We start from the raw sequence: 19,944 nt of genomic DNA on the forward strand, positions 1-19,944 counted from the left end.
ACAACAGAAGATGTTAATCTTTAAGTAGTTTGATATCATGACAAACTACAATAGGTTTATTTTGTAGAGACAGTCTTCACATTTTTGTTAATTTTCTTTTACTTTTTTTTTAATGCTTCATCAGTTTATTTGTTCCAAAGTAATAACTATTGATCATGCTGTTGCTTTGGAATGAAGCCTGTAGATTAATAGGTGGCAATAATGGGAATTCCAGCTGTTATTGTGTAATAAGCAAGACTGAGCCAGCTCCTCATACAGCATGTAATAACAAATCAGGAACATACCAGTGTCAGGTGGTAAAATTTATTTTACCCATGGTTTTCCTCACTGTTTTCTAACAACTCACAGCATGCAGAACAATGTGATAGACTCGCCAGAAAGGTGATTTCCATAAAAAGTTAAGAATTTATAAAACAGAACGGACCAAAATGTTGTTGCTAAAACATGCACCAGGGGTAGCAAGATGAAGACGGGAAAGGTTTTTGCTGCATCAATCTTAATGGGAAAGGTTCAAACTTTTATTATAGCACATTTCTGTTTAGCTTTAGTTCTATTCTAGTTTTACACTAAGGTCACAAGATCAGTTAGTTTTGAAGATTACTGTAACTATTTCAAGGCTTGTTTTTATTTTATCGGTATGATGCAGTAACAAGGTTGAAGTTAAAATGGCTGGATTTCTTTATAGATTATGATATAAATGTGATGTTTAATAATATTTTATGTTTTTAATGTTTGTTTTATACGTTTGGTAACAGGACTGCAAATCGGTCCTAGTATTTTCTTAGAAAAGGATGCTAGCAGTGTAATTCCAGAGACTTTTGAATAATAAAATGTAGATGTATAGATAAAGGCAGCAAACCCTGAAATTAATTTGTCTGCTTTTGGTAATATACATAACAGGGTCACTTTAATTGGACACATTGACACAGTTCAAAGAGGACTGACCTTTTTCAAATTCTTTTTCAAGATTTTCAAATTCATGGGTTGGCAGAAAATGTCCTGCATTTATGGAATGGCATTAATACACAATGTATTTTGTCATGGGTAAAGGATTAAACTAATGCAGTCCTCTATCAAACACCATATATATGAAATTTAATATGATTTCCGTTGCATGTTCACAGCTTTAACTAAATAACCAAAGAACCTGATAATAGTTTTGCTTTTTTCTTTTTACTTTTTTTTTTTACATTAAAGTGGCTCTTCTTCTTCTTCTTCTTCTTAGTCTTTTTTTCCCCTATTGCCTAACCTTTAATTTGTATTAGAATGACCTCAAACGAAAAATATTTTCAGATCTTATTTGGGGTTTTATTTTAGTGATTTTTGTTAATTTAAAACAAAGAAAGAAAACAAAACAAAAACTGCTCTATCTCCGTGCTTGAAACTATCAGAGGACTATTAGCACTCCAGTTTCCTACATGACGTGAATGCAGCTCTCTTTAGCTCTGCGGTAACAATGGCTAGTGTCTGTCAGATTTGGAGACCGGACAGAGGACGGTGCCTTAAAAGCTACGGAATTATCGCTGTATTGTTTATGGACCTTATGTTACAGTGTGTTAACGGTATGCTTACAATAATACACTTATAGATCTCGCTTTGGTCGTTACCTTTCCCCAACTGAATTAGCATGAGGTGGTTAGCTAGCAAGTTAGCATAACACTGGTTTATTTAGCTAGGTAGCAATGAAAACATTGGCTGTAGTGAGCAACACGGATTCAACATTTATTTTACAAAAACACCTTTTGTTAATTGTGTCGTATGCAAGTTAAGCTATGACAATTAACAGTTCATTGTTTATGCTAATTTGTAGCATGACAGAACATGTCAGCGAGTAGCTTCTGTGTAGTAGCTTCCTAAAATTATTGTAAAGCAATAATTAGCACGTTTTATTAAAAGAAAAACCAGTGTCTCTAGCTGCTTACGCGTGTTTAGACTTCTAATTTCTGTTCAACCATATATGACCTGTCCGCTTTGTTGTCAGGTTCCCTGAGCACAACTAATGTTGAGACCCACTACACAAGAGATGGACCTTTCATCACTAGCCCGGTGGTCCCCGATGCAGCCTCAGGTAAATATCAAAATTAAACATACTGACTGTAACGTTATTTATTTAACTGTTTTTTTTTTTAATTAATAATGAATTTATATATTGTGTGGTTTTTAGTTTACTGTTTGTAAACTAAAAAACAGATTGACTAAGGGCCGCATTCACAACGGTTACTATTAGAGTTTCCTGAACTCCAAATTTAAATCTTTGAGTGTGAGTTTTTGAATAGTAGTCCAAAATGAAGCTAGAAAAACAAGTCCTCGCTTGGTTCAAATAGAAATTGAGGATTCATTTGTATAAAGAAGTTATGTGACAAGATGTGACTTGTACATCAAGAGGACGTTCTGTTTAATATTTTTTATAGCACTTAACAACAAAGAAATGCGGCTCTATTAAGCAGTAAGCAAGCTCAGTTTTCCATTAATAACCTGTTAACCAGGACTTTCAGTTCATGCCTCATGAATTGAACTCAAACCCCTTTCTTTAGAGGGATGAAGGCTGTTCTAGGGCAAAAAGCATGGCACACCTGTCACAGGTTGATGCTGGATTATTTGAAATGTATTTTAAAGGTAACATTTTCTTAAAGATATTGGTAAGATTTCATTGTAGCACTGCTGCTATTGATTTTGCTCATACATCAGGATTATTTATCAATTCCCTAATTCAGTCTTATTTGTAAGGGGGGGAAAGGGTAGACCTAGACACTTTTTAGCATCTATACAACATTATTATTTCTGAGTCTGAACACAGGATGGAAACAGCATGAGACTTGGGGGTGCTGAGTTGTGCTGTAACATAGCAGCACTGATTAAAAAAACAAAAAAAAAACAACCAAGCTTGGAGAAATACAATTGCGATGGACTTGACATATTTGAAGTTGGTTATTTCCCATGCTTGAGCATCACTATAAATTTGTATTTCCTGTATGTAATGAGATTGTAAACTGCAGGTTTTTACATATATTTAAGAATGTCCATGTTATCTGGGAACCTGAATAAAATGCAGTGCAAAATCAGAGTAATACTGCCTACTTCAGACACAATTAATTTCCATTGTCTAAGTATTGCATGTTTTTTTTTCTTTGTTAACCTGCATATCATTAAGTAAAGTCTTGATCTCAACCAGAATTTGTTAAGTTAATTGCTTTTCAACAACAGCAGCAACAGTTTTCCTTTACTGCCCAGCATGCAGCTATAATGTAGCAATCAAGACTAAATAGCTTTGCTCAAGGACTCTTTAATGGCCTGCCCTCTTTGAAAGCGGAGTATTTTTAATTTTGCCGCCACAGTCTGTTATCACAAGTCACAGCCTGTTGCCACCACCAGCAGCCAGATTTAATGAAAGCCTGCTTACTTTGCACAAAATATTTATTATTCATGCTTGAAAATGTCTTAAAATAGATAATGCAACTTTGTGGTGGACTTTTTGTAGTGTTTCCTGCAGATGAAGACACATCCAAATGTCCTAGTGGGGGTTTGTGTCACCGCCTGCCAGCTCATTGCATTCAATGCGATTACCATCTCAAGTGCACATATGGCAAACCAACTTTATTTACCTGTAGACCCAAAAAAGGCGTTCACTGCATAGTGAGTAATATTGTCAAATATTCTTGTCTGTAGTAATTCTGTACCATCTTTATCTGTTTGTTAAGAGGGTTAGTAAGGCTTCAATTTGGGAATTGCTGTGTAGTGAAATTTATTTTCTTCTTTGTATTTACAGGGAGAGTCTGGACAGCAGCAAACCAATTTTTCTCTCAATATCACCTGTCAGTTCTGTTGGCAGCTGGACCCTTCCCAGTATCGCTGCACAAACTCCACCAATTGTATGACAGTCTCTTGCCCACGCAAGCGCTACAATGCCACCTGTGATGTCTTAGATCATGTACATTGCTTAGGTATGATCAAGGATCCACTATAAAGCCTAATTAGGTTCTAAAGTCATCAGTTAAAGTCATGCAGTCTAGAGCAGCAACTGTTTTGTCCACAGCATGAAGTTAAACTGGTTTTCATTCATGGTTGCTATTAAAGGAAAACTCCTATTCAGTCAGGACAATGTTAGTCAAAGTATGATTGTTATTTCATCTGCAGTAGAGCTATGTTTGGGTTTTGTCTAGAGAGCCCTTATGGTTGCTTGGCCATTTTTGGAAACCGCACAGGCAGGTAGAGCAGCAGAGCAGGACCTCTTCACAGAATAAAACATCTGTGACAGCAGACATTTAAGTCAGAAACACCATAAAGTGAAGAAGCTGTGGTTGGGGTGGGTTGCAAAGCTACTTGCAGACACAGCAGCATTTGTATGCAGGCTGAAGCTGCTTAAATAGGATAGCCCCATATGCGAATTATCAGCAGGATGGAAACACATCAGCGGATGTGAGCTGGCATTAAGATCAGCTGATTGGCGAGGATTTATTTAAATTTCCACATGACATTTTTGATGTAATGTTTGTTGTATTTTCAGTCAGCTTGTTTAAATTTTGCTTGTTTGTGCATGAAAGCATTCACTATGTCTTCACTTCTTTTTAGGTAAAAGACGTTTTCCAAAACGTTTATTTTGTAACTGGACTGGTGGATACAAATGGTCAACAGCATTAGCACTCAGGTAAAACTGACAGTAATATTAAAACCATTACAACAAGCTTAAATAATGGAAATGTAAAGACACGTTATTGATTAGGATATGTGATGAAACTTATTTTTTTTCTGGTTCCTTCCATAGCATTACACTTGGTGGTTTTGGAGCGGACCGGTTTTACCTGGGCCAGTGGAGAGAGGGTCTGGGCAAACTGTTCAGCTTTGGAGGCCTAGGCATTTGGACTTTGATTGACGTCCTTCTAATAGGGGTTGGTTATGTAGGACCCGTTGACGGTTCTCTCTATATCTGAAGCAAAGCCCTGGGGACATGGCTGGCTTTGCTCTTCACACTGCTTCACTCTCAAAGGACTGAAGAGCTGAGATGCTGTGTTCTTAGCACATTTGGCTGGCTAAGCTCGCTGTGTAACACATCTTCATCCCATCTGCTAACAAGCAGGAAGTGTTTTCTTCATCACACAAATGATGATTCTACCCACACAACCATCAGATTGATCCCAATCATTCTGCGTCCATGTCCTGTTGAGATTGCGCAGATGGTGCTGTGCAGGAGTATAAGGAACCGGTAATTACCTCTGTCCAGTTTCTTTGACTTAACTAGTGGTTAGGCTCTGTCTTGCTGATAGGTACCTGTGGTTTCCTGTGGAGCAACGCTTTTCCATTGGAGTTGTGCATTGCTTCTCTCTTATTGCAAGTTAAATGCTTTAATAGGGGTCAAATGGTAACCATGGCCATGCAGAATTTTATAGTGTCACCACACAAAGGACAAATTGAAAGGTGATATTTATATCCTGAAAGTATGAATGTGCAGAAGGGATTTAAGGCGTTTTTTTTTTTATTGATTGTCATTTCAGTGGACAACCTGAACAGTTATTTCAGCATGTACTTTATTTCTTCACCTACATTCATTCAGCAGTGCAGGTCACACCTGTAAGAACACTCTCCAAACAGGGGTACATTTTATTTTATAAAAGTTCATATGTTTAATAAATGAAAGCTACTATAGTCTCACAACAGCATTGGGTAGTAAACCACAAGGAAGTAGTGTAACTGTCTCTTCCTGCAGCATGTAGTTGGATTTCAGTTGCAGAACAGATAACAATCGGTGTATGATTGTGTTTGTGATAAATATTGAAACGCTTGAAATGTGCTGCAATAGCAAACTCGGCTCCTTGTGATTTCCGTGTTGGAGATATCCTCTGCATTTAAGTGGCAATTTTCTGTGAAATCGTCATCATCCTTTACAGAAGTCTGTGTACTAACACTGTAAAATCTTTTAATTCACCCACATTATGTAAATATGTTTTATGTGTCAATTTAAGTTGTTTTTTTTTCCTCTGTAAGGGCACTGTAAATTTTGTTTTTTAGTTAAGAAAATAAAATTGTGAAATATTTGTTTATCAAATGTACACAGCACTGCTAACCAATTCACTGTGCATGTGTGTTTTTTAAATGTATTTATAGTGTATGGTAACACCAGAGAATTTTGAAAGGAAAAATAAGAGGTGAATATTGTCAGTTGAAGGGCCACACAAATATACTGACATACTCAGTTGATTACAGCAGAACTACAATTACTTGAACAGGACAGTTTCTTTATATCTATATATATATATAATTAAACAGTGAAAGGTGCCAGTAACCTTCATTACCCACAGGTTTGTGACACCAGGAGGGTAATGCAGTGGCCAGGCAATGTTCCCCTTTTAATAAAATATCATTAAAGAGCCCATAAACAAGGCACTGAATAGCTGCAGGGGACTGTAGCTAAAATGTTTATCCAGAGGGTAATGGTTAGTTCAGTTAATGCATTAGGCTGTAATTCTAAAATTGATATAAATATATATGCAACCACGTTACATAACAAGGTTTGAAAAAAAATGAAAGAAAGGGGAAAAAAACCCAAACATTTCCTTTCTAGCAGGTTCTTGGGCTTTGATACAACTTTTCCAATTGGTTGCTTTGCTGAGCGTTGTAAATTTACTCCACCCTAATTCTAGTTCCCCAGTTTTTACTCCACCCACTCGTAGTCACTACAGCTCCCTCCCACAGACTGATGTAAGTGTTTGTCATCTTCTCTGAGTTGAGGAGGAGACGTCTAGTGATTATTTCTTCTTGGAGAGCTGTAATTTAAACACCAACCAGAGGCTTTTCAACTCTGCATCCATAATATACTCTTGATAATATTTGTTCCTACTGACTGCTCCAGCCTTACCTCAGTTTGAATCATGCTGTACTGTTACATACTCACATTAATGGATTTATCTGGACTGTGAACTTGATGGGTACAATTAGTCAGTGGGTTTAGCATAGATAGGTAATGGTGTAAATGTGTGCAATATGACTACATGACTATATGGTATAGGCTTTTAAAACCATGTAAAATAACTAGCAATGCAATGATGGAGTAATTCAGCAGTATACTGCTTAATTCACAGTGGTGTTACATAAAGTTATACAATACTTAATACATATGAAAAGCTGTGAAGTTTTATTCTTTAACAAATGTACTCTCCACATCCTTCTAATTCTCTCAAGTCCTAAATAAATAGCGTAATGACCTTACTAAATAATTTTATTCATATGTAACTGCACACTGCCCAATTACAAATAATGGCCCCTGTGATAGTTGGTTTTTCTATTATCTGTCTTTATCCTATTTGGTGTAAGTATGAAACTCTCCCTAATGGTTATTATAGAGAATCATCATATGAGAATAATAGTTTAATCTTGTGGTACTTTTCTCAAACAGTCATTATTCTCACTGCTAACATTAACAGTTACATGGAGTTGAGCCAAAATATTATCTGTTTAAGGCAGACAGTATCACGACTTCCTAATTTTGAATTGCTAATCATGCAAAGAGAACAAAAGTTTATTCATCCCTCTCTTACGCAACCCCACTTAGTCCCATTGCATCTCTGAATTTTAGAGCATAGTCCCTGAACCTCTGCATCCAACACTGCCTAAGAGCTTGTGTCCTCCCATTGTGCTTACTCCTACAGGAAATAAGATTTCTAACAAAAACGTGGATCGACAGAATGATGCAACCACATGAATTTAAAAGTCGTAACAGCTCTACGAGCATCCAACAGCACGGTCCCTTCTTTCATATCTAAATGGTTGCTCAGAACTATTGGAAACCGCCTGAGGACAAGGCACAAATTACATTGCTCATAAAAAGTAATACCCACCATTGTATCTTTTCATTTGGCTTTGCAACAACATGGGATCACAATGGAGTAATTAGTTTTATACAAATGAGCAGAGATGATTTATCTGTGCAAAAGGGAAAACAAAGCTCTGAAATATCTGAATTGAGGACAAACAATTGGTTTTGGCCTCCTTTGTTCTGATATTTTACTATTGTGGTAGGAAGTTGTTTTTGTAGTCATTGAGTGGCTAGCAATTTTCAAATACATAAAATCTGTATGTAAAATGCAGAAAAGGAACATCTGCAGGAAAAATGTAACTGTATAAGGAAAGCAACATGGACATGCTTCTCCATAGCAGACCCTGAAAGGCTTGTAAAAGAATGTTTACATAAACTGAGCAAACAGACAAAATCAGGGGGGGGGACCATGCTGCAGTGTACAAAGAAGACAGATGTGATATTCCCCAGCAGACAACACCAATCACCAAGCCAAATTTAGACAGGAATGTACTAAAACAATCTGTCCAATAGTCACTTCAGAATCCAAACCTCTAATTAAGATGCTGCGGAAAGACTCGAGAACAGCCGTTCACTTGCAGTCGCTGTGCGACCTGACAGAGTTAAGTGTATGAATGGTATGTGTATGAAAGGTTGTCTTAATCTAAATTCAATGGATAGTTTGCATATTACCATAGCAAGATGCAATAAATGATCAGTAGTCTAGTAAGTACATGTTGCATTTTTTTAAAATAATCCCCCCATGTTTCCTTTTCTCAGATGGTTTGTTATATATCCATCCAATGATAAAGTCATAGGATCAAATGATCCAAAAAATGTCATCATCCTCCCATCTGTGCAATTCATTTAAAAAACAAAAAAACCCCAACAACTTGAATGAGCCAATTTTGCTTTCCAAGTTTGGAATAGCTTCTACAGTCTGGGCACAGTAACAACATCTCACTTAATCCTGCTCACATATTGAAGTCAAAAATAAGATTAGTCGTGTTCATTTGAAATGACCAAAAGTAATGTCACAAAAAGAACTCAGGCAGAGTGCATATTTAGTGATTTATTTGTACAATAGGAATTGCAGTGTACAAATACCCCATCTCAGATGTAAAGGCAAGAACATAAGAGCATCTATTCTGGCCGACCTGAAAATCCCTCAAACCTCATTGTGGGCTTAGACTGATGAAAACATGGCAAGGAGAAGTAAAACTTGGGAAAAAAAAATAAAAAAAAAATAAGCAGCAACAATCAAGCAGCTAACTGCTGAACATGTATAGGGATAAGGAGAACCTTTCCAACCAAGTGTACCAAAAATAAAAATAAAACAAATTTACAAAAATAATGTCCAATTTGAACATTCCAATCTTCGTGGCAGTGGAGCAATTATGGCCTCAGTTTAAGTAGTTTGTAAAAATGGAACTCACATTAGACAGACACAGAAAAGGCATATGGCGATATCTCTATCAAGTCCATGTGCCTGTGAGACTTACATTTATACGCCATCCACAAACAAGATCTTTTTTTTCCTTTTTTAAACACATACAAGAGGACAAGACAATCCCCCCCCCCCCCCAACTTAAAAAAAAAAAAAAAAAAGAAAAAAGTAAAAGAAAAAAAAAAAAAAAAGTAAAAGAAAAAAAAAATTGAATCCTTTCCCCCAGGTTACCCCAAGTAGAACAAGCTCTCATACAATGGAGGTGGCATGGTTCACGTCAGTGGTGTATTCAAAGTTCTCTCTCAAAACAATATTAATTTACATTCACTCAAATTTCCATTAGTAAATCACTAATGTTACCATGGTAACTCAAAATGTTGTATAAAAATATAACAAAGACTCAAAACTGATGCACTAAAAAAAAAAATTATATATCTACACAGTCTGAAATGTGGGGTGGGGCTTGAGCAACATGGCCAAGAACTGTTTAAACTTCCAATATCTCATTTTATTTCTGGGGGGGTCAGCGAATACATAATGAGGCTCCACATATCAAGTCTGAGTAGCAGCAGTCTTTCCCCTCTCAATCGCCACACAGTGAAAGCCACGAGTTCCATCAGGACCCCTTGGCAGCCTCATTACTCCTGGCGGCAGGCCATCAGCATTCTGGATCTTTCTACCCAGCATCGGGCTGCCGACCGGGCTGCTTTCCTGTGATGCCACCTGCTTCCGCCGCTGAACCCACGGGCTCCCTGAAGGTGTGAGGCTACTGTCTGAGGAGTAATCTGCCCAACGACGTCCAGACTCAGGGCTCAGTCTACCCTCAACAGCTAAGGGAGACTTGTGGGAATGAGGAGATTTGCGCTGAGAACACGGGCTAGCACGAGGGCTAGACCAGGGGCTGTTACGTGGGGACATACTTGGACTCAGGTGATTATTCTGGAAGCTAATGCCTGCAGTGGTGGGGCTGAGCTTGTTGCACGACTGGGATTTTCTAGCCAATCTGGGAGATGTAGGGGTGCTCTCTGTCTCCGAAGAGCTGCAAGCAGAGTCGTCCCCATGATACTGAAGCTCTCGTACCCGGCTGTTTAGAGAGCGGCTTTTCCGCATCCCTCCTTCCTCACGAGGTCGTTCTTTTGGTACCTTCTTTTTAGGCGGCTTGGTGCCAATCAGAACCACTTTCAACCCCAGTAAACTGGGTCCTCCGTTCTCACTCCCTGCAGCTTCGTTGGCTTTAACAGCAGCCTCCACCTCCTCAAACTCCACAATGGCACATTCTTCAGTGCCCAGCTGAGCGTAGCGACCACTCAGCCTCTTCAGGTCAGCCGGCAGGTCCTTTCCAGGTTTCAAGACTCTAACAGAGGCAATGGCACCGTATGTTCCAAATGCTTTCAGTAACAGCTTCATCAGCTGCTCCTGTTGAGTGGCTCCTCCTTCAGCACTTCCATTATCCTTAGTGAGAGCAGCCAGCTCTGGCCACCTCTGCAAATCACTTAATAGTAGCATGCGGCTGGGCAGTGACTCACTGGGAAAGACTGGTACTGCGGATTTACGTCGCACCTTACGCCCCTCATCATTCAGCTCAAGGATCTTTGAGTGTCTCAGAGCATAAGCAGTGGTTCTCCAGTCACGAGTTAAGTGTTTCACCTGGGGAAAAAAAAACAAACAAACAACATCTTTGTTACAGTCATATACCCAGTGACCATCGGGTCACAATTTCAGTGAAACTACCTTTAATTATGAGTTATTAAGCTTCAGTAAAAATGGCCACGCTAACTTCAGTCTGTCACCAAGATAGACTAAGAATGTTTCACAGCTTCTTGTTAATCATACTTCCTAAATCTCTAATTATACCCATTAATTTAAGCCAAAAATTCTGACTTTACTATATTGCCCAAACTTATGTTTTAGCTCAGTGATTCTGAGCTCATGGTTGAATCAGATTAAATCAGCAAGTGCTCATCCCTTACTATAGTCAGTTTGCCATATAGTACATTCCAAACGTGTAGTGACTAGTACTCTGTTAAAGTATCTCACTATGCCTTAAACTGGTCTACAGCTGTCACTACCCAAGTACTGTACATTGCTTGATACTGCACCGAAGGAAAAATTAAACTGACTAGAGTAAGGAGTATGATGTTCTTTATCGTCTACCACATGTACTGTTGCACAGGTGTATACTTATTACATTAAAAAAAAAAAACCCAAAACAATGTCAATATGATCCTCTCAGGTACAAGTTTTGGATGTCATCAGGACAGTCCCACCCACCTGCTGTTCAAACTGTTTGCAAGAAGCAACCAGTCATGACAGTTTGCTTTTTCAGAACAGAGCCTGCACCAAGTGCAAGGCAAATAACTATTTTGAAGTGTAGCACTATTCTGTTTGAGTCTAAAAATATTGACCTGCAAAGATTTTTATTCATCAAATTCAGAATTTTTTTTTTTTTTTTTAGAAAATGCACATCAGTATTTTTCTTCTGGCCAATGTAATCTGTCAAGAGTTTATTCTATACAGAGATATTGAGTAGAGGGTAATAAATGTGTGAATGATCATGAATACAATCTAGGTTTAATCTGTGCAAACAGATCTAAAAAAAAAGCCAACACATCTGAATTGAGCTGAAATTAGCACAAGCTGTTGTGAATTAACGTGAGAATATCACCAAACAGCAACAGCTAGTCATGCTGACACTAGAAGCAGCCAGTCATTGTTATTCAGCTCTCACAAGCGTCTGTCACTAGGAGATAAAAATGACTTTCATCTTTAGCCATATTTCAATTCTAAGACTACCTTTTCTCTCAGCATTACTTAAAAGTTAATTTATTCATTGTGGTCAACTATAAATCACAATGTGCAACGCAACACACACTGGCTAATCTATAGTAATACAAGACATAATTCTGAGTCTCTAGTATAAAATTTAGTATGTGATGTGTATGTTTTAGCCAGCAGCAGAAGAGCGTGTGTACTTTCCCACCTTAGTTTGATGTGTACTGAAATGAGACATTGCCGTGTTTCTAGACTACCTCAAAATTTTGCCACCGTTACCTTTTTGAAGGACGTGAGCAACTTGACGCTAACAAACCCGAGTTTGTTACGTCTGACATGTTTAAGCAGGAAGGCATCATGCTCCAAGTTTTCATCAGACAGGTAGTACTCAATCTGAGTAACCAACTTCTGGATAAGCTCTGGATCCGGGGGCTGCCAGCTCTCCTCCTCCAGTTCTCCTCCGCTGGTCCCGGCACCACTGTGTGTGGGAAGATAACGTGCATCATGGCCAGAGAACCTTTTTTAGTGCGTTACCGAAATAGCAGAATGTTTCATATCCTCAACCACCAACATTACAACTGTTACACATTTTACTTTCATTAATACAATAAGCCAGAGGCTTACAAGTTTTTGGCAGTAATACAATCTTATCCTGTCATTTCTCCAAACAACATGCTGGCATGAGAAGCGTTTGACCGTTTGCTTCCCTCCTTCCTGATTTTTCTTTCAGCAGTTGACAAGCTGCGTCTCTAGCCACAGTCACCATGCCTCAGTGCCAGACCTTTACACCAGTGTCCCACTAGTCCTGAAACTGCCAAGACCTCTCCATCTGAAGGCCAGAGAGACAGGCTCTCCCTCCCACATAGAATATGGTGGTTCACCACATCAACTTCACACAGTTTACAAAAACTGGTATCAACAGTGCATAACTGAAGCTTTGAGGCATAATTTGACAGCAGCCGTAAAGCTGCACAGTCAGGTAGCCTTACAGATTAGAGTGAGGGTCTGAATGAAATTTTGTGGATGACTCATCACCTCCTCCAGCCTCCTCCCTCACACACCCTCGCTCAGCAGCTTTCCAGCCCACTGACCATACAGCTGGCACGAGCCCACATCTTCCCCAGGATGTCAGATAAAGCACGACAAGAATTTAGAAGAGAATACCTTCCTGCATTCCTCAAATAATAGGACGAGAGGCACGAGCAAAGACAACGCAAGAGATTATTCGATAGTTATACATTTATTTTCAAGTCACTCTACACAAGTTCTCTGGAGGAATGCAGGAGGAATATTAGACTAACAAACCAACAGCTTACATTTAACACGTCCTAAAAACGATTCCTAGACCTTAACCACTTAAAATACCAGCTGTGTGAAAAACGTGCTGTAAAGCAATAGCTTGCAGGCGTTACCGAGCCCTTTGTCACACAGGTCACACCTCAGTAGCTCCAAGTAAACAAATGCTTGGTATGAAGAAAGAGATTTATTTTCCCCTTTGGCCTTTCTACCACTGACTCACTCTTTGTGCATGTAGTTCAAGTAGGGACCTTATAGGCCAGAGGATAAAAATAGCAGGCCATGACGCAGGGGAATTAGATTAAAGTGAAGGTGCCATCCTTTATCTCTCCGTCTCAGGTGTCTAGCTTTATAGCTATGATGCTGCCTACTGGTGGTTAAACACTTCCAACCCAAAAGACAATAATAAAAAATAATATCCCTCACCCGTGTCTGTGAGGATTTACACTCCCAATTGTAAGCATCTATTTTCATCTACTGCACTCGTTGCCGGGTTTTGTTGTGCCTGTGATGCACCTGTTGGAATTTGTGACATTTCTACAATAGCCTTTCATGTGAGTGGCATTCTTATACTGAAACAAAACAGTCCAACTGTGCCAAAGCTGCTCCCGTGCTGTAATCATCAGCTGAATAAAATTCAGAGCACAAAGACACTCGTGGGGTTCCAGTAAGAACTAACACAGTCACTTGTTTTACTTCCAACCTTGCTGAACTTCCTTGGAGGGAATTGAACAACTAAACTAACAGGTTTCACATTAACGTGTAGGATAGGATTTAGTTAGTTTGAGTTTTCACAGCACTAGGCATTACGGTAATTAACTTAAAGTAGCAAATAACACAAACCTCGATTTGTCATGTCTTCCGATTTCGTCCTCGCTACAGCTACCGCCGAGGAAGTCAGCATTATTGGATGTCACTTCCTCGGGTTCCTCGTCCTCAGCCGCTTGAATGGCCACTGTTATCGTCACCGTCCCCATCTCCTGCGAGAGCTGGTCCACGGTAATTACCTCATCGATGCCCTGCTCCGCCGACGCATCCGAGGCGCATTCCGTTGAGTTCACACTGGGTACCCCCACGGACCCGCTCATATTCTTCGAATAAGTAAAGGTGGTTTCACCCGGTCCCTTCACGTCCACGATTTTAGCAGCAGCAGCAGCGCCTCTCTGGAAGCTTTTAATCTTACCCGACTCGAAGGCACAGACAGGATACTGGGCGCCCAAAGCTGCACGTCGCCTTTTCGGGCACAGGTGATGGCGGAGAAGGACCCAGGGGGCTCCGAAGACGCGCTCCACGGCTCGCCAGAGACCCCCTATCCAAATCAGACCCGACGAAGGGCCCTTAGGAGCAGCGGGGCTTGTAGCAGCCAGCGAGACGCAGTCTGGACCTGGTGAGACCGACGGTCTGGAGCCTCCTTGTGCTTCTGCTTCTGCTGCTGCTTTTACTTCCTCATATGTAAGAGGCTCTCTGCTTTTGAAACGAGCTCTGGGATTGGGCCGCTGTAGCGTCTCTTCGCACTCATTCCCAACCCACAAGCAAAAGCTGACACAAAGCCAAGAAGGAGGCAAGAGAAAGGAGAGGCAACGCATGAAGGCGTTCACCAAAGCGTACATGTTTTGATTTTTAGTTTCCCCCCCAGAGTGTTGCCTAAGTCTGCGAAAACGCGAACGTCCCGGCCACATGTCTCTAAGTAGGGGAGCAAATTCACGTGTTTCTAATTGGAAAATTGGCGTGCCAAGGACGAACCCCTCCGCTAACGCTGCTAATTGGATAATAGGGTTTTAGCGTGTAGTGGCAAGCAGGAGGCAAGTTTTACAGGTACATGTCCCCAAAGCAAGCAGGAAAGTTGAACAACAGTAGCCGCTCGGGAACGGTAGAGGCGGCAAGGGGTTAAAAGTACAGATAACTAAACGTTATATTTGTTTTATTCTGTTATACTTTATTCAAAAACGATGTATTCAAGATTTGTATGCAACTGGCCAAATGTACGGGCCCACTGAAACCCACCCTGAACTGGCAGTTTAAGGTTTAAAAAAACAGTTTTATGTTCTTGTTATAGATTTTTTTTTCCTGCTAAGTTATTGCAATATACTGTTTCGAAGCCATGTCAGGATTTTTACTTTTTGTTAAATTTTATTTGAAATAAGCCTCTGTCAGTGCGCCCCAGGGTGGCTGTGGCTACAATGTAGCTTGCCATCACCAGTGTGTGTGAATGGGTGGATGACTGAATGTGTAAAGCGCTTTGGGGTCCTCAGGGACTAGTAAAGTGCTATACAAATACAGGCCATTTACCATAAGTTAATCCAAAGAATATTAATTCCAAAAATGATTGCCAATATCAGTGACCATTGTTGATGTAAGTAAAAAAAACAGTAAATATTTAACATTTTTATTTAAAATGTGTGCATTTCCTACCAAACCATACTTCTGTTGTAATTATTACTTTGCTTGCTCTTTAATGAAACTAGTAATATAAAAGTAGGCCCTGAGCCCTTAATAAGAATAAAGTATATTTTCAGAGTCACTGATTTCATTACTGTTATAGAGGAAATGTATGTAGGTGTCCAGCTGGAATATTATAATTATAATCATATGGTCACTTTTTTATAGGCTTTACCTGAGGTCCATTTTTGCAGCTAGCCATTGGCTTTCAGCTAATAACCCTGCAAATCACCCACATCGATGTCATGCAGCCCTGCGTGAAATATCTTTACTCCTCCCCACTGGCAAGCCAGGCTCACAGCTGGTGGGCAGTCTGACTCATTCTCTGCACCACATGCCATACAGTGCTCCAGTTTGTGTACAATGCAACATGGGGAGAGAAGGGGGGAAGGAGAGAGACAATGAGTGAGAGAAAGGAAAGAAAAGTTTGCCAACAAATAATCTAAAGCATTTAGTGTCTTATTGTATGCTTATCTGCTAGGATCAACTGAGAGAGCCTGCCAGTTTGTAGAAATACCCAGGATTGCATTTGTGTTTTCTGTCTTTTTCGGTTTGTAAATCTAGTGAATTAGAAAAGTTTTCTGTGAAACAGAAGTCAGAAAACACTGTTAGGGTGATTGTGTTCATGGTAAAAACCTCTAAATAATCCCGCAGTCCACTTCCTCTTAACTATAATTGTTCCTTGGCATACATAGCCACTTTCATTTCTTTTTTCAAACATCTGTTCATCTCTTTATAGTGTTTACAAAAAATTTACAATGAGGTACAAAAAAATCTTGTTTATGTGATTGGAGTGGCTCTGCATGATTCATCTGCATCTCATAACAAAAACAAAGTAAAAAAGAACTATGGGGAGTTTCAAAAATCAGAACTCTTTGATTGGAGGCACCTTTTTTGTCCACATCTTACTCTTTCATCTTTCATGATGAGTATTTTCTACTTCTTGGACCAAGAAAACTGAACATTAACCATGAAAGAGGGAATTTAAAGAGTTTTTCACTCCTTTTTTCCCACTTTTTTGAGCTTTTCTGTTTTCAATTAGATTAGATTGCTTGTATAATCCCACTTGGGCATTTAAATTAGTCACAAACAGAGTATATAAAGTAATCTAATGCATACAAAGTCTGGAAACAATTTAAAAGATACAGACATATTTATAGATTTCAAAACTGCACAGTTATTAAAACAACATTAAGAGCATAACAATGAAATGACAAAATGTGCACTGCATAATAGCAGACTTGATATAAAACATGTTACTGAAATACCCCAGTGAACATATATGCCTTTAGCTAATTTTCTGAAGTCTGTATAATCAGCAAATCTCATGTGAGCGGGAAGAGCATTCCATAGGTGAGGTGCCATGGCCTCAAAAACCTGCATGCCCACAGGCAGGTTTGTAAACCAGACAATAATTTTCTGGTATTCAGTTATAGAGTAATGAAAAGGAAAAGGTTCGGCTCTGGTAAGGAAGCAAATGTGCTGTCACCAGTGATTAATTGTCCAGCCTTTGATTTAAATCCAACCCAATATGGCATTGATTTTATAAGATAAAGCTTGAATTCCTGATGCTGTGTGAGTCCTTATTAACCAGTCATTAGGACTGAAACCTCTCAGTTTTAGATTTTTACAGATTTACTTTCAGAAGACAAATGTTACCATATTATTAAAATATATCAATGTATTATGACCTCAAAGCAGAGGTCAGTCATGCTCATAACTTTCTATTAAAATCAAAAATTCACAGATCTGGTTCATTTTCTCACTGCACAAATTATGTATAAAGCAATAAAAAACCTGCTTCCTGACAATATTCTAAAACTGTTTTCTAAAAGGGAATGGGGATACAATTTGAGGGGGAATTAGAGTTTTTGCATCTCTGTGTGTGGAGTGAAGCTGTGGAACAGACTAGGTAAAGATATGAAGCAATGTCCGAGCATGGCGCAGTTTAAAAAGAGGTTTAAGGATATGGTTTTTACAGGGTACAGGGAGGAGGTAGAGATTTGATAGGGTGTTCTTGTCTAATATTTTCATGTGTGTGCGGGTGCACGGGTATGTTGGTATGGGTATATATATCTGTAGGTTGTGTATCCTTTGAGGTCTTACTGGGGTTATTGAAAATGTGTGTATGTGTATATACGTATGTATGGATAGATAGAAACATATATGTATATTATATATGAAAAATTTATAATAAAAAAAACACATAACATATAATGTAATTGCAAGGAGGTATTTCTGTTGTCTATTGATTACTAGATAGTGGAAAAGGGGTGGGATTAAATAAGCTTGTGCTTCTTCCTGCTCCTTTTTGAACATGAAAGTTATTTGTAGTTGTGGTTGCTCGTTTTCCTTTTGTTTTGCTTTGTTTATTTGTCTCTTTTACTTCTATGTTGTTGTACTTTTTCAACATGTTCAAAATAAAGATCCAATCAATCAATCAATCAATCAATCAATCAATCAATCAATCAATCAATCAATCAATCAATCAATCAATCAATCAATCAATCAATCAATCACTTTGACATTTCCTGTTTGGTCAGTGTTGTTTTGTCAGTTTCTGGGTTTCATTACTTTGGACTAAAACATCTCAACAGCTCTAGGATGGGTTATGATGAAATTTTGAACTGACATTACCCTAAAAACATGTGTAACCCCATGACCTTTCCCCTAAATCTATGACATTTGGATCCACATTGCCTGTTCTTTATCTTTGTTGCTGGTGCTAATGTTACTATATTTATGTTAGCACAGCTGTGCAGCCTGACAGCCACTAGCAAATGTTTAAAAGCAAAGGAACCACTTAAAATGACTCATTTAATTCAGAGAAAGCTTTCAGATGGGCAGTATATCCACCTGAGTTTAAGATTCTTAAATAGAAAGAGTACCACTGTGAAAACCTTATTTGCTATTTTTGATGTTGCTGTCTTGTTGTTTTAAGTATGTAAGGATGTACACTAATGCTCGTCTCTTTAGCAGACCCTGCCATTATTGGTATGATTTCACATGATCGAAAGAATGGTGCTGAACAACCAGGCAAATTTTCCCCTTCATGTTTCTATTTTACTTTCCTGTTTGAAGAAATGAGTCATGGTTGTAACCCTGCTAGTCCCCACTTATTCCAATCCACATGACAAATAAAGTGCTGTTTGGGCATGCATACATTAAAGTAATTCTTTCAGTTTTGTTACACTGTGTGTTTTCTCTTATTACACTTATTTTTCAAACACTGACCTTGTTATGTAACATATAATGATACTGTGGATCATACAATCTGTCTGTAGGCAAAAAGACAGAATTACAGTTATACTTAAAGAAGCACAAGGAAATAAATGTTTAAAATGATTAACCCCTCATTGTCACGTTCATTTAATTTCACACAATCTGTGATGTGACATAAATCGTTTCAGCTATTAAGGGTTAACCAAAAATGTTTGCTAACCGATTTGAATGACAAGAAAAACTGACGCGAACTCAGTCACCCCCTTGCAATCTTTCTCTCTTTTTTTCTGTCTTTAACCCAAGTGTTCGCCCTACACTGTAACCATGTACACGTACATGGGGGTTGCTTTTTGTCCGTAGCAGGGAGGCAGATCGCTTCAATATGACTAAAGGGGATCTGTTATATATCCCCACAGCATGAGAAATGCAGGCATACACACACTTCTTTCTTTTTTCCTTTTGAATGTTTAGAAATGATGTTTGTATATCTAGATTTCATCTGTCAGTCAAGGCAAAGGCCACACTGTGCTTTTGCCAACAAATCAGCACTGATGGTACAATTACACTATATTTTGATTATTTGTTGTTTCATGATGAAAAAACACATCCCCCGAGGGTATACGTTTCTCTGGCAACCAACAATATATGTACCTTTTGCTGTGTTGTATGTCAGACCTATACAGAATGTGATATTTTCAGGTTCACATTTCAAATGTTTGAGGGCAAGCTGTACTCATTTCATATTTATGTGTGGACGTATCTACCTCTTTGATCTTTGTTAACTATAATTATAATCTTTTGTAGTTGTTTTTTGGCCAATTTAAACTTTTGATGTATTAACAAAATATGTAATGGCAGAAATTTGCAAAACAAAAATTTGGTGCTGTATCTGTTTTCTGTCCAGGAAACAACAATCTGAATTAGAGCACCAAATATCTGTCTATATAGAGCTAAATTTAAATAGTACTTTGTCAATATGGCC

General features: G+C 38.7%; 2 protein-coding genes across 2 annotated transcripts; one reads left to right on the top strand and one right to left on the bottom strand.

The window, feature by feature from the left end:
* Window positions 1–1,406: 1,406 nt before the first annotated feature.
* On the top strand, window positions 1,407–5,540 carry tm2d3 (TM2 domain containing 3). The gene is made up of 6 exons (XM_085422045.1): window positions 1,407–1,562; window positions 1,982–2,068; window positions 3,479–3,633; window positions 3,767–3,941; window positions 4,570–4,645; window positions 4,763–5,540. Exons 1-6 carry the CDS (start codon window positions 1,457–1,459, stop codon window positions 4,926–4,928), a joined length of 765 nt encoding a protein of 254 aa, XP_085278171.1. The 5' UTR covers window positions 1,407–1,456; the 3' UTR covers window positions 4,929–5,540.
* Window positions 5,541–9,380: 3,840 nt separating this feature from the next.
* Window positions 9,381–18,139, bottom strand: larp6a (La ribonucleoprotein 6, translational regulator a). The gene is made up of 3 exons (XM_085422164.1): window positions 14,145–18,139; window positions 12,285–12,483; window positions 9,381–10,880 (listed from the first exon to the last, which is right to left on the bottom strand). The coding sequence occupies exons 1-3, from the start codon at window positions 14,978–14,980 to the stop codon at window positions 9,786–9,788; spliced, it is 2,130 nt and encodes a 709-aa protein (XP_085278290.1). The 5' UTR covers window positions 14,981–18,139; the 3' UTR covers window positions 9,381–9,785.
* Between the last annotated feature and the right edge of the window lie 1,805 nt (window positions 18,140–19,944).

This window comes from Rhamphochromis longiceps, linkage group LG1, assembly GCF_057381845.1.
Source record: "Rhamphochromis longiceps isolate RC_006_pf linkage group LG1, R_longiceps_female_GT1.1, whole genome shotgun sequence".
Classification (NCBI taxonomy): domain Eukaryota; kingdom Metazoa; phylum Chordata; class Actinopteri; order Cichliformes; family Cichlidae; genus Rhamphochromis; species Rhamphochromis longiceps.

Bases quoted from the DNA above. Each gene is read 5' to 3' on its own strand.
- tm2d3 (XM_085422045.1), top strand. From the start codon at position 1,457: ATGGCTAGTGTCTGTCAGATTTGGAGACCGGACAGAGGACGGTGCCTT. The intron at 3,634-3,766 runs GTGAGTAATATT...TTGTATTTACAG, and splicing joins AAAAAGGCGTTCACTGCATA to GGAGAGTCTGGACAGCAGCA. The intron at 4,646-4,762 runs GTAAAACTGACA...TTCCTTCCATAG, and splicing joins TCAACAGCATTAGCACTCAG to CATTACACTTGGTGGTTTTG.
- larp6a (XM_085422164.1), bottom strand. From the start codon at position 14,980: ATGTGGCCGGGACGTTCGCGTTTTCGCAGACTTAGGCAACACTCTGGG. The intron at 12,484-14,144 runs GTTTGTGTTATT...TCCCACACACAG, and splicing joins GGAAGACATGACAAATCGAG to TGGTGCCGGGACCAGCGGAG. The intron at 10,881-12,284 runs GTAACGGTGGCA...TTTTTTCCCCAG, and splicing joins TGCTCACGTCCTTCAAAAAG to GTGAAACACTTAACTCGTGA.